At 34.0% G+C, this 20,790-nt stretch overlaps 2 protein-coding genes across 2 annotated transcripts; both read right to left on the bottom strand.

The window, feature by feature from the left end:
• Window positions 1–4,219: 4,219 nt before the first annotated feature.
• On the bottom strand, window positions 4,220–9,911 carry LOC124820436 (putative WRKY transcription factor 20). The gene is made up of 6 exons (XM_047292123.2): window positions 9,412–9,911; window positions 7,819–7,995; window positions 6,507–7,014; window positions 6,246–6,411; window positions 6,001–6,159; window positions 4,220–5,044 (listed from the first exon to the last, which is right to left on the bottom strand). Exons 1-6 carry the CDS (start codon window positions 9,622–9,624, stop codon window positions 4,555–4,557), a joined length of 1,713 nt encoding a protein of 570 aa, XP_047148079.2. The 5' UTR covers window positions 9,625–9,911; the 3' UTR covers window positions 4,220–4,554.
• Window positions 9,912–15,776: 5,865 nt separating this feature from the next.
• On the bottom strand, window positions 15,777–20,443 carry LOC124820427 (truncated FRIGIDA-like protein 1). The gene is made up of 3 exons (XM_047292112.2): window positions 19,516–20,443; window positions 16,784–16,947; window positions 15,777–16,713 (listed from the first exon to the last, which is right to left on the bottom strand). Exons 1-3 carry the CDS (start codon window positions 20,357–20,359, stop codon window positions 16,096–16,098), a joined length of 1,626 nt encoding a protein of 541 aa, XP_047148068.1. The 5' UTR covers window positions 20,360–20,443; the 3' UTR covers window positions 15,777–16,095.
• Between the last annotated feature and the right edge of the window lie 347 nt (window positions 20,444–20,790).

Genomic DNA, 20,790 nt, shown 5'->3' with positions numbered 1-20,790 from the left:
ATTTGAAGATAAATGAAATACTCTCAAAAGCTTTGAGAAAATGGAATACTAATGTCACAATTTCTAAAGCTCGTAGGGCAAAGATAATTGCATCTTGCAAAGTTGAAGGTAGTTTTAAAAATCAGTTCAAAAGAATATATGACAATGCACATGAATTATTGACATATAACCCTACAGTAAAAGTTAAAGTGAATAGTGACAATGGTGAGACAACATTTAAGAGATTCTACGTTTGTTTGAAAGCTTGCAAGGTTAGCTTCCTCTCTTGTAGGCCATTTATTGGTTTGGATGGATGTTTTTTAAAAGGAAAGTATAAGGGAGAGTTATTAACAGCTATTGGTAGAGATCCTAATGACCAGATGTTACTTTTGGCATATGCAATTGTGGAAGTAGGGAACAAAGATAGTTGGACATGGTTTTTGGAGTTGTTGATAGAAGACCTTGGGGGTGCTGAAGTATGCACTTCATGCACTTTTATGTCTAATCAACAAAAGGTAAATGTATTTCTTATATGTTTCTGTTTTGTTTCCTAAGATTAATTGTATTAGTGATATCAAAATTAGTCCCCATTTTTGTTTAAAATGTTCAATTTGGTCCCTTTTTACAAGGTTTACTGCCAGCTATGTTTGAACTTTTACCTAGGGCAAAGCACAGATTTTGCATGCGACACTTATATGCAAATTTCAGAAAAAAGTTTTATGGGCAAAACTTGAAGAATCTGATGTGAAAGGCTGCTGCAAGTACATACCCCCAAGCTTGGGAAAGAGAAATGCTAAATATAAAGGAAGTGAATGAAGAGGCTTACAAATACCTAATTGTTATCCTGCCAAGGTATTCTTTATTCCTTAACAATACATTGATGACATGTAGAGTGGATATAAACATAATTTTTATTCCTTGTAATAGGTATTGGTCTAAATCTAGATTTATAGGTCGAGCACTTTGTGATACACTAAACAATAACATGAGTGCAGGTTTTAATAGTGTGATTGTTGATGCACAACGAAAGCCCATTATAACCATGCTCGAAGAAATTAGAGTTTGTCTCATGAAAAGATGGGCAACCAACAGAATTAAGATGTGTAATATGGACTTTGATATCTGCCCCAAGATTAGAAAGAGACTTACAAAAGAGTCAAATTTATCCAAAAATAGGATCACTAGGTATGCATTTCCTTTCCCACTATTAGTTGATGGCACTTGGTCTGTGATTAAAATGGCAGTATTGATCATTTAATTTTTAACTTGTATTCATCTATTACTTCATGGCAGTTGGTCTGCAAAAGAACTCTATGAAGTTAGGAATTTTGCATAGATTACAAACAAGTTTGTAGTTAACTTGGACATACAAGATTGTACGTGCAGGAAATGACTTATTATTGGGATCCCTTGTTGCCATGTAATTGCAGCCATGAAGTTCTTAAATTTAGATCTAGAATATTATGTACCCATTTCATTCAGACGGTCCACGTATGATGAAACATATGCCTCCATCATATTTCCAGTCAATGGCCACCTATTATGGGAAATAACATCCTACCCAAACGTCCTCCCACCATTCAAGAGAAAATTATCTAGCTAAGGAATGGGAGCTAATGGGAGCTAAGGAGGGATGAGACCTAGATGACTAAAGGTGGCCACCGCAAAAAATGTAGTATTTGTCGTCAACTTGGGCATAACATAAATAATTTCCCATTACGTCCTCAACATGAAGCAGACCTACCAGAGGCATCTCAACCACCAGCCCAACCACCAACTGAGGAAATGACACAACAATCTGAAGCACCTCCACAACCAACACAGGAATCCATAGAAGAAAAAACTCAGAAAATAAGAAAGGACAAGTTACCAATTAGAAGACCATGTGCTTTATAATGTTATAATGTTATTGTACTTTTGTTTTGTTCGAATTGGTCACTTGTGTGCTAAACATTTGGAAATGACACTGGATATGTTTTGATGTACTTTAAGAATTAAGCAACCAGTATCATGTTTTGATGTTTCAATTTAAATCCTTACATGTAACCATGACCTCAATTCTGTTTATGCAAAGATATCGTTTTTATGCTTTATACAATTGCAAAGATATTGTTGTTTATTACTTTATACACACATCAGTCATCATCATAGGATCATATTCGCAAATAATTAACGGAAATGGGGACTAAATTGAACAATTAATTACTAATACAAATTTCATTCCTTATTCATTACAAAAGACATAGGCACAACCTTAACATCACAATAGTTAAACTCCATTGACCTAAAAACACTACATTCAACCAGATTGGGACCACCTAAAACACATCATTAGTTGAACCAAAGTACACACAACACATCATCCTAAAAACACACAGAACATAACTATGTTCACTACACTAACAACACCAGCCACTGCTACTAATAATTGGATCCTTTTCTTTAAAGCTTTGACTGTGTTTTCCAGATCATAAATCTTCCTCCTTTGCCTCCCAATAATAACATCCCTTTCATCAATATTTTCTTCATTGCACCACTTGAAATAGTTGCAACACATCGCATTACCAGCTCTACTATGTTATTCATGAACAACAAAAACTTCAAACACAATGTTAACTACTAACACATAAACAACATAGGTATTCAGATTACCTTGTAGTTACGACAACCCCAAAAATATCTTTCCGCATTCTTTGAAGTTCTAGCCATTTTTACTACTATCATCTCACCACAATTGCAAATAGGGATTATCCCTAGTCCCATTGAACCACCACCATGTGAACAATGACAACTTCGGTGCCCCAAGCTATTGCAACAAGAAGAAGAAGATCGGGAAGCAAACATGGCTCATTAACCACCAAGATTGGGAAGAAGATTGGTTAACATCCAACATCACTATGACTTTCAAAGAACAAAAGTAAAAACCCTAATTTGAGAATTCACCCTCATTTCACCTCTGTAAAGGGTTTCATAAAATAGAATTTCAAAAATAATTAATCCAACTCACAACGCCACAAAGGACTCCACCTAGCCAATACATGACATTTCACTTTGCAATTGCACATTTGGACATCTGACCGTTAACGATTTAAACGACATTTACAAAAAGGACTAAATTGAACACAATTTACATTCTTTAGGACTACATTAAATAGCAAAAAAAAATTGGGACCATTTCGAACATTTCCGACCAAAATTGGGACCAAAAAAGTATTAAACCTTAAATGTTTGTAGGATGATATTTTTTATGAAAAAAGAAAACTCTTAGGTTTTGTTCATTTGAATGGATTTTGAGGAGAGTGATTGAATGAATTTGAGAGGATTTGAAGGTAAATTTTTTTGTTGTTTATTGGAGTGGATTTGGAGGTGAGTGAAAGTGGATTTGAAAGTAAAATTTGTGAGAATTAGTGCAGGATTTGATTGATGTGACAGATTAAAAAAATTTACTTCCAAATCTACTCTCATTTACCTCCAAATCCACTCAAATAAACAACAACAAAATTTACTTTCAAATCCTCTCAAATTCCTTCAATCACTCTTCCTCCAATCTATTTAAATGAACAAAGCCTTATAGTCTGCAATACACCCTTTGGTCTGAAAAGTTGCCTCACATAGCACCCGAAAAAATTTTCTGACGTTTTTTACCCTAGGAGTTATGCCATTATGCATTGTTTGTTACATTTGCACGTATTTGTAGCAATCAAACTCAGGAAAAGAAAAAGAAAGTTGCTGTTGCAGTGACTTCTGTTTTATTCATCGCATCTACACTTAGATTCGAGTTTTACTCAATCTACTTAATTGTAAAACCAGAAAACAAAGCATCCAACAAAAAGGTATCCAAAATTACTTTAGTGTCACTTTGGAACCAAAATGCAATTCATCTATATAGAATTAAACATGTATACACTTAAGATCAATCGAAACGTTTAATATATTCATGTTGGATCTGCATTTTCAAATAACATAATCCACTTCTGGTCTGTCCCAAAAATAGTAAGAGTACCTTCTGAATTAGATACAAACGTCTGTCCAGAAACTCAAGCATTTGTTTCACATTATATTGTACACAAAACAATTGCGAGAAAACCAATCGTGTATTCCACTGTTTAAACACGTCACGTGCCTTTGAATTTGACTCATACCAAACACAATAACAAACAACTTGCTTTGTGACGTGGGAAAGTTTGCGTCGTAAGGAAGGCTTGGGTACTCTGGTTTACCATGGAATAAAAACATTAAGTTCAGTAACAAGCTAGAAGCTACATCTTATAAATAGATGAACTCAAACACTTTTACAAGGGGTTTTGTTGAAGCAATTTTGGTATAAGCTTCATATTTGTACAGAAGAATCTGTATATAATTATACAAACAGAAATTAGATTTAAGAGTCAACCTGAAGGGGCACAGCTACTAATTCTACTAAAGAGCAGCTCTCAACATGTAAAGATCTACATAAAAGAACTATCAGCATTTCCAAAGAGAAAATGAAGAGCTATGCCTTTAAAACTTTACCCGCCAAAAAGAAAAACCAAAATGGAACTCAGTATTTCTTTTTATTTGTGTGTGCAAACAATTTTACGGACCCATTAGTATTCTTCCCACGTTCTGAGGGCAGGGATATGCAGAATGGTTTAAAGATGTACTACTATCACTTGGATTTTCTCTAGAGCCATATGGGTTAGAGTTGTTATTTAGAACACCAAAGTACACCGGTGCCCCCGAAGTATGAACAAACTTGAAATTGGAGTTGCTGGTATGAGCTTGGCTGTCCCCAAATTCAGGAAGCATCATTCTCCCTTGACTGTTTGGTGTGTTTTCCGAAGCAGGGCTAATTCCCATACCAAGGTCAAGGCTGATGGTATCACTTTCTTCTGGCCTAATTCTTGTCTGTCCACTAGCAGCACTTGCTGATCCTGCAATCTCATGGCAACTATTATTCCTTGCAGTTGGCACATCATGATTATGTTTCCCCTCATATGTGGTTATCACAGCTTTTGGATCATGAGAAGCCCTCTCCACATGTTTCCTAACGGGGCACCCCGTGTTTGTGCATTTGTAATAACTCCTGAGAAATGAAGTGAGTCCTTGTAAGAAACAAGGTTAATAAGAAATATGTAACTAAGCATCGTATTGTCGTCAACCACAAAATGAAAGGATCTTACTAAAAGAGACCAGCCATTTTATTTTCATTCCATGCTTTGAAGTTCATGCCAAAACAACGATTACATTACAATGTAAATATAACAAAATGCATTTTAAGCATCTTTCAGTTCAAACAGATAGTTGTTTAAGTGAGAACTATGCTGGTATATTGTTTTGGTCAGCCAAGGAATAGGAGTTACAAGGTGGTTTAGTGGTAAAGTTAGAAGGAAGGATAATAGAGGTTGTGGGTTCAACTCCCTCCACACTTGGGAGTTATAAGATTGATTTGGTAGGTTTGAAAAGGAGGGTGGGAGTTCAGTGAAAAAGAAAATACTTTACAAACACAGAAAATCTCAAATCTTGAATCAAGCAAATCAGGAATATCATACTGGCCCTCCTTTTCCCCTAATTTGCCTTTTAACTCACTAACTACAATCGTGACAAATTTTATATTGATTTTTTTTCCTCTCGGAGCATAGGAATAATATATATAGATCTACACTTTCTTGATATCTAAGTATCTAACAGTCTACAGTCCCGTAAACTTCTCCATTGACACTTTGCACATTCTTAGCAATAATGCTCTTACAATCAACTAGCTTTCATTAATATAATATATTTTGACCATTACAGTTCCAGTATTTTGTATTTGACTATTGGTATAGAGGACAACAGAATCTGGTGAATGAATATTTAGAACCGGTTTGGAATAAAACTTTGTAAAAGGTTAGGATTCAGAATTTAGAATATACAACATTTCACAATATATTATAGTAACTACGCAACTTTTCTAGAATATATTATAATGCACCACTCTGTGAATGAGGATGAGGTTATCTCAGCATTCCTTACAGTAGGCATAAGAGTGAACCGACATACCTAGGGTTAGGATTGCCTCTCACCACCTTCTGCCCATACTTGCGCCAGCGGTAACCATCATCCAATATATCAACCTCACTCAGAGTTTGTACAACGACCCGTGGCTCCCTAATAGGCTTAACTACGGGAGTAATGTCAGCATTTGCAAGCTCCATTTTTCTGCTCAATAGAAAAACTTCTGGCTATCAGCAAACATACATGAGTAGCAAAAAGAAACATAGGTCTTGGGCCTAAAGCTGTCAAACCTTCGCTTTGATAAGGGATCATCATCATCAACCTCATCATTGCTCCGATTTGAAAAAAATCCTGTACCCTCTGGATCACCATCATTTGTTGCTGCAGGCGATAACTCCGGAGTACTGTCAGTCTCAGCTGGGTGAGACACCTGGCCACATATATTGGATCCTTTCTCTGCAATTCAAGAATTAGGAGAAAAAGAAAGCCACATTATTTGTTTACCATAAGTGCAAATAAAATGGCATCAATAATCATCTAGCAGGTATTACCATCTCGGAAAGAAGCTTTATCAGACCTCTCTTCTTGCATGGTCATGATAGTTCCACTAGAGTAACGCCGGTTTGGCTGGGGTTTCGGATGATCATGTGTTCCCTTGTAAATTATCTCAGTGATTTGCCCATCATGAGAGCGTTCAAATAATTTCTTAACTTCACAGTTAGGATGTGTACATTTGTAATAACTGCGAGGAAACTCACTTCCTTTAACATGTTTCTGCCCATACTTTCTCCAGTTGTATCCATCATCAGATACTCGATCAGCTGCAACGGAAAGTCCACTTCCTTTATTGTCAATATTTGATGCGTGAAGCCCATTTGTTATGTTGCTCCTAGGGTTCAGTTCATCCAAATCACCTTGAACAGGTGATGATAGACTTAATTCATTTGAAGGGACTACTATCTCACTTTTTACTAATGGTGATGAATCAAAAGGTTGAGTTTTTCCTTCATCTATTTGAGTGGACTTTTCACTTGCATGATTGTTAGGGTCTGCAGGAACCTTAAATAAACGAATAGCACTGTGTAAGTACCACGAAACCAGTAATCTTCAAAATAACATCAACCCAAACAAGAAACTTGAAACCAAATTTGGTTCCAGTTAACATTGCAATATATTTAACCAGTTATCCCTATGTAGCACGGACGCTGATTTGGATAGAATTCGACATAGACACAATACAGATACTAACATGTGTAATCTCTAAAATGTAAGACACAGATACACATATCTATATATTACATCATTATGAATTATTTAAATTGACAATCAAGAATTATGTATTTAAAGTCATCTATAATTTATAAACAAGGTTAGTCAAATATAACAATATAAACAAATTATCACCTAATATAAAAAGGAGATTAAATCAAAAATTCTCAACAATGCATATATAATCTAAATATTCCTAATCATATAGGATTTATTTCTTATCTCTATAATCTTAATAGAAACTTATACAAGAAGTTTATGAGTATTTAGAAAACAATTGTATTTGTTCTTATTAACATTGTACTGGAGCGGTATCAAAATCATGTCAAAACCAATCAAATGTCTTTTAAATTGGACACTTCACCCATACTGTTGTACGAATTCATATGTGTGTCAGTGTCTGATCCGTTTCAGATACAAGGACACACAGTTTAAAAGGCATGTTCGAGCTTCATAGAATTATCCTATCTTGTTAACTTAGTATAAAGGTTATGATCAGATACAATTAAGGAGAAAAACATCAGTGTCAAGTCCATTTAGTTCAAAGTTTATACTCTCCAATTTTACTAGCAGAAGCATAGAGTAACTCGTTACCATATTTGGTCTACTATGCGGTTTAAACTCAAAGAAGCTGGGTTTTCGGTCATCAATAGTATTGGTATTGAAGCTTGCAGTGGTTACAGGAAATGAAGCAGATGCAGCAGAAGTCACAGAAGCATGAGCTGTTTGATGAAGCATAAATAGGGATCCTGTAGTCGGTGAAGGTTCCACCTACAAAGTATGTGAGAAAGCGTTAGATAATCTAAGTAGGTAAGTACTGAACGAATCAAAAATATATATAAACGAAGACACTTAAAAATTTTAATTTCTGAGAGCAACAAACGGACAAAGAAAGTGACAAAATAACAGGAGGTTTCAGAACACACAGTATTAAAGGGACCATGAATAATAACAGAAAGAAAGTACATAAAAAATCATCAGAGTTACCACGCAATCGAGTATATTTATCAGCTACTTATGCAAAAAGATTCAATTACAATTGAGCAAATACAAAACTCTAGTTTTCTCTTCGGGATAATATTGCATGTTTATCATTTAGAGTCTATACCACGTAACCTATTGATATAAATTCAGCTCAGAAAAGCCACCCCCACATTAATTATGCACAGATTAGGACCACCCACACAATTACATCAAGATTTAACAAATATGTGATGTATTTTTGTACTTTCACAAAATTACAAATCATGACCCACAATCTCTGACATTCCTCATATTACTCCAATGGTATGCCATACAGAACTAATATGGATCCACTAACCCTTGACAAAGCATTTATTCTGTTGTTCCACACATATAAATAGGGAAAAAGAAAAGCATTTCCTATAAAACCTGCAATGCAACACCGTTGAAAACAAGAAGGAAAAGCACCGAAGCAAAGGAAGATTCAGTATGTGAAAAATCAACACTGACGCAAAAGAAAATAATGACAATGTTGAACAATCGTAAGAGAAAGCCATATTCCAACACAACACCGTATTGAGCATAAAGGGAAAATGTAGAATTCAATAAGAGCAAGCATCAGAATCTGACGGTCCCAACACAAATAATAAAATCTAACAAAGTGAAAAAGATCAAACACAGAAAAAGGGCCAACCCTAATTACAAAAAACTAATTAAATAGAAAAAACAAGAAAAACAAATTAGCCTCAACCACCAGATTAAATAAAGCACATATACTCACTCTGTCACTCACTCACATCGAATTTCTCGTGAAACAAACAGCATCTTCCATTCATCAACATTTAAATCACCTCATTTTTAAAAATTATTCCGTCCAAAGTGTAACACTGTCCCATATGCCCCATTTTGATGCCCTTGGCATTTACATGAAAATCACACTGAAAAGACCAATATTTTTTTATATGCCACTCACTGTGTGTACTTCAACTCACTCGGGTCAAGTAAAAACATTTAAACACAACTTTGACCAAGTTCAACTGAAAAAAAAATTAAAAAAACACAGAAAAACAAAAATCAAATTTGCCAACGAATTCACACACCCATTTCTCTCCTTTACTCTTTTTTTCTGAGCAGTTAAATGGATCAAACGCGAGCCTCGAAGCCAGCCAAAATAATCAGAAACCCTAGAAATTGAAAAGGCAAATGCATTCACCACTAACTAACCTTCATGTTGGAGAGCAGCACCGGCGACTCGAGAAACGAAGTCGGACTGAGCCCCGGCGGAATCGTGACGCACGGCGAGCGTGAGATCGGGAGCTTCGCCGGTGACATGAGCTTGTACCTCGCGCCACCGCCGGCCGGAGCAGCGTCTGGGGCGGAATTGGGCCTGGACCCAGGTCGATTTGGATCGTCGGAGAGGGCTTCGGCGGCGTCCATTACGGTGCAGAGAAAGAAAGTTGGTATCTTGGACGAGCAGAAATAGAAGGGTTGAGTCAAAGAAGAAGGAAATGGAGGCAGAGATGAGAGGGCAAAGGAGTCATTTCATGTGAAGGGTATGTATGTCAGTGAGAAAGAGAGAGATCAAATTGACTTGTTGTGAGAATGAATCTCAAAAAGAATTATGAATCTGTGTTCAGTGTTGTGTTTGGTCTTTGGCTTGTCATTTTAACCTTTTCTCTGCATTTCTCTCTCTCTCTCTCTCTCATGGTGTGTGCTGCTATATACTACTGATTCTCATCACCATGTTATACAAATGTGTGAAGCTAATGTCTCTTAATATATTAATAATATATGAAATGCCAAGAACAATTTCTTGCTATCATCCTTCATTTCCTTAGACTCAATAACTACGTACCAAATTTGAATTCTAAAACTCAAATGAATGAAATTGTTCAAATTTAATTTGTAATTTCAATTTCAAAATGTAACTAGGTGATTTGGCTAAATATGTTTAGTAGTCTTAAATTTGAATCTTTGATACATCTTAAACACAAAAACATGTATTACATAAAAAAAATGACATTATCTCAAACAGCACAAAATTATTCTAAAAATTGATAAATAATAAAGACAATGTTATTATATATAATAATTTGTGTTTGGATACAGTATAAAAAACATATTTTAATGCATGTATTTTTATGTATATTATATTTGTTTAACAATCATGGATTGTTAATGTAATTTTTTTACAAAACAACTAAAAGATATATTTCTAATATAAAAATTAATAAATTTATTATATAGAAGTTTGTTATAAAGTAAAGTGTGCCACAGAATATATTCTTTCATGATCACCACAAGTTTATTAAAAAAACACGGGTGAGACTTGTTATTGTATCTTGTCCTTTATATTAAAAATAATTTATTAATTAAAATCAATAAATATAGTTATTTTGATTGGTTTAATAAATATTACAACAAAATTAAGCTTGAATCTAAAAGCTATTCATAAAGCTAAATGATATAAAAGATTATTATATTTAATATTACCCAATGTACTTTTTAAAAGTATAAAAATTAATAATTACTAAATAATATATATATATATATATATATATATATATATATATATATATATCTTATAATTAATATAAAAAAAAGTCCACTCATTTATTATTTTTATAAAAATGAGAAACTATATTAATAAAAATGATTTAACTAATAATAAGCCATTAGTTTAGCAACTAAGTTGTATCTTTTAAATAAAATCTTAGGCTCAAACTTTATGAATGGAAATGAAGTTATTAGAAAAGGAAAAACTCTATTAATGCAAATCAATCATGTTTTTGAATTTATAAAAAAAGGGTGAATATTTTTCACCAAAAAAAAAACACAACTTCTATGAATTCGGGATTTTTGAAAAACTGACGTGCATTAATTACAGTATTAGTTTATTAAAAATATAGATCGATATGCAAAATAATTATTAACTCCCTATTATGATTTTTATCAATATTTATTAAAATATGTAAGAATTACGAGATGAAAGTATATAATTAGAAAATAAAGTTAATATTGTTTGAAAATTTAAATGAACAGATAAAAAACAATAGCAGTTTTGTCTTACAGAAAAGAAAAATAAATTAGAGTAAACTTAGTTTCTTTTTTAAATGATGTGATTCTTGTTAGAAATTATATCTTATATTTACGATTAAAAGTCATATTTAACCATACGTAAATACAAAAAAAAAATAGAATATGTATAAAGTCATTCATGTTTAAATACTAATACCAGATAATATTATGTTATTAAAAAAATCCATGATCACTAGTTTCACTTGAAAATATAAATTATTAATTTACAATTTTAGTTTTTATACACTGGTCAGAATAAGTAAATTATAATTATTTTCAAAATAACTACTTAAATTTAAATTTATTTATAGCATATAAAATTTTATGAAACAGTGACAATGTGATTTTATCATATAAAATCATTTAAAATAACTCATGCATAAACACATTAATTCTCTCTAGGACCAAAACTTTATTTAGGAACGAAAACATATAGTTAAAAAGGGATACAATTAGGGTGGAAAACTACAATTACAAAGACAGAATAAAAAATATTAACTGAAAAAAGTCACATGGATTTAATTATTTAAATATAAAAGAAAGTGTGGTATTTTTAATTTGGCAATGATAGTTTGATAGATGAGAGAGAAGGAAAAAGGGTTTGTGTGGATTGAACTTTTAGACTTTTTAAAAAGTAATGTGGTAGATGATTTTGTCAAGGAATTGTTTCACTATTGGACAAAGATTTCATAACAAAAATATTATTATTATTTTTTCTTCTTCAAAATAATAAAGAATTTTGGTGTTTGATTAAGTGATTTTGTTGTTGATAGGTAAGATTTGAAAGGGAAAAGTGGTGTGTATGCTAAGTACCAACTCAATGTTACTCTTTACCACACAGAAAAGAGTTTGAGTGATTGGTGCAAAACAGCAAATAAAATCTCTTTCTCAAGTTGGAAGTTAAGGCCACACCACAAAAAGGGATACATTCAAATCATTTTCTCACCACAATCCGATCTCAATGCATCATTCTATTGCTTTATTCATTCATAATTTTTCTAATAAATCCTCAATTTCTCTCAAAAATAATTTTAAGAGAACTAATTCTATTTAGATAAGGGAAAATAACATTAAATTCAAAGAAAAAACGGTTGTTAAGTAATAGTTATTTTATACTCTAAGTAGTCTTTAAAGTAAAAAAGAAGTACAAGTAAAACATTTCAAATAGCCTAATGAATATTAATGGAAGAAATAATCAAACAATTTCATCAGTCTAAATTCCACTTAACAATAAAAATAACATATAGAGGATCAAAATTAGTAGTTTGTTCATATCATATTCAAATTGGTTGTGTGAGTTATGTCAACTTTGGTCTTTGGATTATAAATCACATCATGCAAGCTATGTTATTGTGAATAATGAAGTTGCAATTGGTGAAGCAAAAACTAGTTCACAAAGTGGTACTTTTGGTGGGATTGAGAAAGTAAAAATGAAGTCGTGACTTTGGACATTGACTTCAATTTTTATTTATATTTTGCTTCTAAATGAGGCAAATTTTGACCCCTCCTTTCAAATTTGGATATTTCTTCAACCTTCCGTCACAATAAATAATGAGAATGTTTTGAGTTTCCATGGATATGGCATACACAAATGGCAAAGAGACTGAGTTAATATGTTGGCTTTATCACCTTCTCAGTGATGATGAAGAAAATAGCAAGTTGTTAAAAGTGGTTAAGAAGATATTTTGTGGATAATTTCTGGTCCACTGATATAGTATTTATAGGCTTTAATTAATCATGGTCTAAGAAAGGGTAAGCTATGTTACCTAAAGAAAAAATTGGAAAGAAAGAAGTGTACTTATGATTATGATTAGGCAAAGATAAAGAACCCAAAATCTAGGACTTAACAAGCGGTAGAGCATACTTTAACTTCATCTTCCAATTTTGTATATTACTATTTTTTTTATAAAAGTTTTTTTATCATGTTTTATTAATGATTAATTTTGGTCATAAAATATTATTACTTTTAATGATTTTTTTTCTCTAAATCATATTTTTGTACTATTCAAACTCGATATTTAAAGAATAATTTCAATATTTTATCTATGCCATTTTATTTATGGAATATTTTTTTCCTTGATGAATTATACTAATATTAAAACATGTCACAATCAGAGCATCATGCATTCAATCTTTTATCCATAGTTGTTGATTGCATTGTTCCTCGAGTCTTTTCTTTATTGGTATTTAATAAACTTAAAGCATGAATCATTCATCGTGTGAGTGCTACACTACCTTCTATTTGTCTTCTTTTAAAAGCTTCAGTGCACTGAATATGTTAGATCAATAAAAATATTTCTAAAGTTATTATTATTCTCATTAACTTGCTTAAATTATTCTATATTAACCCTTTTGCTTTTTGAATGACCCAAAATTTAAATTTTCAAGCTACATAATCTTGAAAAATAACCTTGACCTATCATGTACAAAGCATAGGCATGAACTGATCTAGACTTGAGGTAAACTAAACTATAAACTATACCAACAAATAAACAAATATTGCATTTAAATTTGAAAATCTAATCATGAATATCATAAAAAAAATTTATTAATAGTTTAATCATCTTGAGCCAGTTAGGTGAAACTGAATTTCAAAAACTCAATAATGTTGCCCATGAATATATCAGCCCATCTTTTCTTATTAAATAAATTTCTGAAAAACTCAACGTTCTTCCTTTATCTAAGAGGATGAGTTTTAGATGTGATATGATCCACTAACATGGCAATACATTATTAAGAGAGTGAAACATTGTAGATAAGTCATTAGTCAAATTTTCTTTCTTAATTGTATGCCTCTCTATGTATTGAGTGTTAAGGAAGATTGTCGCCATGAATGCATGTTTGGTCCCAATACATTTTTGAGATATCATGAATGCTTAGTTTACTGTCATATGCTGTCACAGTGAATTGTAGGGTATTGTCTAATCACACCAAATACATAAACAAATGACTTTAAAATGTGGTGAAGCAATGCAGTTCCAATTACTACAAGTTGATGCTAAGCCATTCATTTATTTTATGGATGAATTGTCTATTTTCTTGTATGAATGGAATTTTCAGCTATCAGGAGCAAAATTTTTGTTCAACACATTGAGAACATGTCATAATGTCATGCAGAATAACCAATTCCACAGCCAAAGCATCATGCAAAAGGGTAATTGGGATTTTGAAAAGGTGAGAGGCACAATCTATACAACAAGAAGCAGTAATAGTTACAAATCCTTTCGTTGGTAAAAAATCACTTCATAGGTAGAACAGTAACATGTTTCTCCAATACATTAACTTTTGTATCATTGATGTTCATTTTCTATTTTATTAGCTATTTGATGTTTGAATAATGTATAGTTCATTTTTCTACCTTGTCATGTCACTTCCCATGGATTCAAAATCAAGTGTGCGAGCCAGCCCATGGGTTTAGCAATTTATGAGCTATGGGAACCCACACATGTCCCAATTTGGGCTTCTTTTCACAAGAAAGAAGAGCTCAAGCATTATAGACCAAAACATGCACAACGTGCTTACCAAAAAATATAAAACATGCATATCGTGATCCAACCACATATCCCCAGAGCATTGAAGACAACTAACATCAATTCATCTCCCACTACAAAAGCATCCAGCGGCCTCAATTAGAAATAGTTTTAATCACAGTAGCAACTCTTATGAGATTTAGAAATAATTCTGATACAGTACAAACCATAATACATAACAAGGACCCTTCAACCTAAAAAGTCATGAATTGAATTAAAAGATACATCTGGCCTTGGTCATCCAATTTGGATAATGGTAGACCTTCAATACAATTTACTGATAGTCAATTTGAATTCCATGAATTTCTGAATTAGCAAAATAATCAATAATTAAATATGTCCATATAAATAGTATTTTTCGCAGCTATTATCCGAGTCAGACGAATTCAGCTTCCGGTACCAATCGGTTTAGGCCTAGTTTTAAACAAGATACTTTCATCACGTTTACATTTGTTACAAGATTAACCATAAAAAGCCTCTAGTTTTAAACACGAATACAACCATACTTTCATCACGTTTACATTTGTTACAAGATTAACCATAAAAAGCCTCACGTTTACATTTGTTACAAGATTAACCATAAAAAGCATCTAAATATGTGGCCTTTCCGACCATGACAAAAAATTGTATGCTTTTTTTTTTTTTTATCAAACTTCATATATCCTCCCCAATTTCATGTATGGATAAGAAAGAGCAGGGTTGAATTAGGCAGTGGCCAAGAGCCAACGTAAAACCTTTTTGAATCTTTTATATATTGAACAATCAAAAAATAAATTACAAGTGTAAAATAACATCTGAGACCATACGAAAAAAATATTTAATAGAAGACTTTGTTCAATATACATTTACTGAAAATTTGATAGTTCATAAAATCCATTGATGACTGCCACATGTAACAGACCCACCTAGTACTGGTAAGATACGATTTGATGTTGCCAGACACAAACACACCACTATAATAATATGAATAACAGTAGATCATTGTCACTTGAAACATTAAACTTCTATTCCAGATCCAGTCAATTCCGATTACTTTAAACAACAAAGCCTAGGGAATAGTGAGCTAGAGAGAATGAGAAGATCCAGTCAATTCCGATTACTTTAACCTAGAAGTAAATTCTATACATACAATTACAGAGTGATTCAAGTAATAAAAAATTGTGACACTGGACATTCCCTCACAATTCTTAGTTACAGAATCTACTTGCCCTGTGTCAATGAAGCACCCAGACTAACTTGTGAGGACTGAACAGTCTGGGTGTAAAAACTTGAATACTGACAAAATAACTGAATTAGTGATCTATTGAGGGTAATAAGATGCTTGGTAATGATGTTGCAGACCACTACCACCAAAGGTAGAGGTTCTATCATAATAACCACCAGTTGGCACTTGTGGCTCTGATGAACTTAGATGAGAAACTCTTACATTGGGGTTGCCACGGGGACCCATTGGGACACCATCATGGCCATAATAAGATCCGGCTGAAGGACCTGCATATGGAAGAAATTTTGCGGTAGAAGCCATCATGCCAAATGGCACGGCTGGCGAGCTCCTATAGGGATTTGGATGCTCTGGAAACAAACCTGATGGATGGACACGAGTTTGCTGGTAGTGGTGCATTGCTGAATTGGCATTCTTGAGGACAGCTGTAGCAACAACTGGAGCAGATGCTCGAGGATGCTTGATCCAAGTCTGCTGCTGCTTTTGCATATTCCTCTTTTGCTGTTGTTGTTGCTGCTTATGTTGAGGTTTTGAAGCAGGTGCTGGAGTAGATCGTTTATTATTTGTCTTCTGCTTCTTTAATTGCTCTATACGCTGCTCAACGCTGGCTCGTAGGTGTTCAGTTTCAAGCTTAAAATTCTCAATAATCTTGATCACCAATTTCAGTGTATGAATTTCTCTAGCAGTACTCTCACTCTGCAAACATACCTCAATAAATATAGAGTATTATTTTAGGAAACATGCATTGACAAGGTGACACACTTACAGATGAATTTCCTTCTTCGGAAAGTTTTCTACCAAGTTTCTTAGCCTCATCCACAGCAGCTTCCAAAACAGGAACAGGTGGAATCTTATCAGCAAGATTAAACTCAAGAATATACTTGACAGCAGGGATATGTTTGTCCTTATCTATAAGTTTCTGAACAATATCTGAAAACCACAAGTATAACCTCATCAATGAAACTACATAAGAGAGGGTAACACCACAAATTAAGTCTCCAATATACATATGTATATGTCACACACATAGTTTATTGTCCTCCAAATCAAAGTTATCAAACTTGAGAGTTTACATAAATTCATGGGAGCTTCATAAACTTAACTTATGGGAGACTTTACTTCATATTAAAATACCTATAAAATATAATGATTCAACATTTTAATTTCATAATAAAACAAACTAATAAACATCAACAGTAAAGTAACTAGCAGTAGATAATTCTAAATAATTTCAAACTATACAAATTAGAATAACAAAGCATTTTTTTCAACAAATTCATTTTCTGAAATTTGGGAAAGGACAAGCAGTATGTTCAACCAAAACTATGATCCAAAATACAAAACAATAGAAAATTAATGATAGGTTTTGTATTGTATATAAGAGAAGGAATAACTAAGGCGGTGTGCCAGCTGGATCTGAACTATTTAAATAGTTCAGGGACAGTTTTTTTTTTTGGTGGGGGTGGGGGGGACTTTGTAGTCGGAGTGTGGAGAGTGGGGTTCTCTTGTATAACCTTGGTAGATAAAAGAATTGTAATGCTTTCAGACTCTGGTCTATTCCTACTGCAGTGGCAAGAATTGGATCTGGGTATAGCAATAAAGATTGACAAGAAGAGTGTGTTTTTAATCTTGATTGAATACTAGTTCTATCAGTTAACTTCTAGGAAGATGCAATGCAATTAAAGTCAGTCCCAGGAAGCTGAAATTATGTCCAAGGAGCAACAGTTAGCAATTCTAACTGAACAGCAGTAGGGAAAGAACAAAGGAAAACCAAGTGAGGTACAGGATCAAAGCCAATTCACAGATGAAGAACATTGAAGAAGGGGATGTGGTGACGGCATCACGAACAGAAAAGGAGATATGAAGAGAAGAACAATGAATAAAAGGGAAGTCGTGAAATGCAATAATGAAAAACCCTTATTGCAAGTCTTCTCCTTTTTCCTATTTTCACAAGCCAAACGACAAAGACAGGGGTGTTTCATTTAAAGAAAACAGCCCACAGCTGAACTTGCCAGCTCGGTCCTAAACTTGCTAGTTGGCTGAGTTCATCCGAGTTCACCATGAGCCCATTGAGTTTACTATAAAATGATTCTACTACCGAGTCAACTTGAAAACGAACAGTAAGATTGTAAACTCTTACAATCGTGAGTTTGATAACCATACTCCAAATGGGAAAAGAAAACTGACTCATGCCGAAAGAAAACAAATTATGCTTAATTTTTCATTAACTAGACATCATTTTTCATCATCCGGGAGAGAGTAACGGAATCTTTCCCTGGATCATCACTAAACCTTACTTAGTGGAAGATTCCAATTTCCAATGATTAACCAAGTTAGCCATCTTATTCACCATAAAGGAAGGAGGTAAACTACACAGCATCTCGTGTGAACTATGTCAACGGTTACATATTGTTAACTAATTGTTTATTATTTATTGAGTAGCTTTTATAAAGCTTTCCTTTTTGGATGTATCTAGTTGGTACTAGAGCAGGAAAGATCCTGCATTACATCTTCTTCCTTACCTGCCTGGCCGCTATGCACCACTGCCATCATCAATCACAATTTTCTCAAACCTAAGGTCAGGTCTGCCTCAAGGAGCATAACCCAATTCAAGAAGCCGCATGGCCAAATACTCAGGCACGCTTTCTCACTCAGATTTTCTCCAGCAATATGCCGCCATACAAATGAATCTCACACATCACCATCCACTTGTTGGAATCTCAACCAACCATCTCTGCCAGCTTCATCATCATCTTCTTGGAACATCTCTGCCCTTAATTCTTGGTTTCAACCTACTTGATGTTGGGCACATTTTGGTTCTCCGTTTCTCCCTTTAGCAGCATGTTTTGTGCAATTGAAATGGATTTTGCAGGTCCTGTTCTTCCTTTTTCTGGTACTCCTACCATTACAATTGTAAAACTCAACTGGAAAAACTACTTTTCTTGGTCTGCATCAGTGCAGATGTGGTTCCTAAGTCAAGGATACCAAGACCATTTGGAGAAGGAAGCTATAGTTATTCCCATTGAAAATAAATCTCAGTGGTTAAAATAACACCTACAGTGTCCTTTTCTTTTCATGTTCATTCCCGTACACTTTAAATTTTTAACTAATAATCACTTTGTTTTCACCATATTTTCTGATTACAAATTGCTTCGTGTTTTTCACCATTTCTTTTGCAGAATCTTCAAAACAGAAAACAAAGGTTAAACAAGACCCCCCCTTTCAATTCAAGTCATATTACTTGCACATACAAAGCAAGTGCATAACTCTAACTACCATTCATTTCTTTATCATTCATCAATACACAACAGTTCTAATACCCCTATGTGAGATATGCGTGCAAAACTAATGTCCAATAATCATTTCTCAAACAAAATACATTCTAACGCACAACTATTTTAAAACACCAATCTCCAACAACAACACATCAATCACATCATGCTCCAAGCAATTAAAATGTCAAACACAATCAACTCATACAAAAGACAACATCCTTACCGGGAACTTTCTCTGTCAACCCGACAGCTCGGCACAGCTCTGGGAACTCCTCATTGGCGGGGGCCACGACCGAAAAGTCAACAAGCTCATCCCAGCTGAATTCAGACACCAAACCAAATGCAGCAATCAAATGCAAAAGCCCCAAAGCTTCAAACGCGTTGTTATCATCACCCACCAACTTCTCCTTCCATGCCTGGGCCAACTTCACAGCTCTCAAACTGGCCTCAGCACTCACACTTAGAGCGGCAACCCTGAATTGCCTCAACAGCACAACACAGCTCTTCCTCATATTCCTCAATTCCCATTTCTTCAATCCGCTACCATCTCCATGAAACCCCTCCAACGCATCCAGAACCATCGCACCCGCGTCCGGCGCATGGCGAAACGCACCGGGAAGCTCCGCCTGAACCCTGGCCATGTCCAAAAAATTGTCATGGACGTAATTTCTCAGCCCCACGCCGTCCATTTTCTCGCAAAGAACGACCAATTCGTTTCCAGGTGCAACCGGGCCTGGAACGGCGTCGTTTTGGGGGAACACCCCAGGTGAAGATTCGTCATGATTCGATGATGAGTTTTTAGGGTTTGATGAAAATTTTGCTTCATTAGGGGTTTGAGCAGGTGGGTCGGGAATTGGGGTTGTGGTTAGGGTTAGGGTTTGGGATTGGAGGAGGCGGAGGCGGTGGGAGAGAGAGTGGTGGAGCGAGGTGAAGTGAGAATCGAGGTCTGACCATGCGAGAGGAAGAGGAGAGAGAAGGGATTGAAGATCATCGAAGGCTTTCTTCAGATTCTCTTTCTTGGAATCGACCAGGTTAAGTGCCGTTGCGATCGTGTTCAGTGTATCCATTGTTGGGGCTTTCAAAATTCACATGTACATTCGAACGACGTTAATCGAATGGAGGTGCCTTTAGAAACTATGAAAATGTTATTTTGATGAGTAAAATTGGGTTAAAAATAAAATTTAATGAGGTTGTAATTTTATAGTCTTTTTCGGTTCTAATGTAGTCAAGGATTTTGTATTTTTGTTTTTTATGACATGTATAGTGTGGAAATTTAAAAGAAAGAATTTTAAAAATTTATAATATTTTATAGAGTTAATGTTGGAAAGGAGAGAAAAAGATAAAAGATTGACACGGGAAGACTTCTTAGAACTAGTCTTTTTTATTATTATTAAAATAATTAAATGAATACTACGTGACGAATTTAAATAAAAATAATGAATAATATTAATGTATTATATGTGAATTTTTAGATGTTGAAAATAGTATTCGTAATTCG

The sequence above is a fragment of the Vigna umbellata genome, chromosome 5 (genome assembly GCF_029865625.1).
Source record: "Vigna umbellata cultivar VRB3 chromosome 5, Vumbellata_1.0, whole genome shotgun sequence".
NCBI lineage: Eukaryota > Viridiplantae > Streptophyta > Magnoliopsida > Fabales > Fabaceae > Vigna > Vigna umbellata.
Note: the sequence above shows the minus strand (reverse complement) of the source record. Positions and strands in the feature narration are given on the sequence as shown.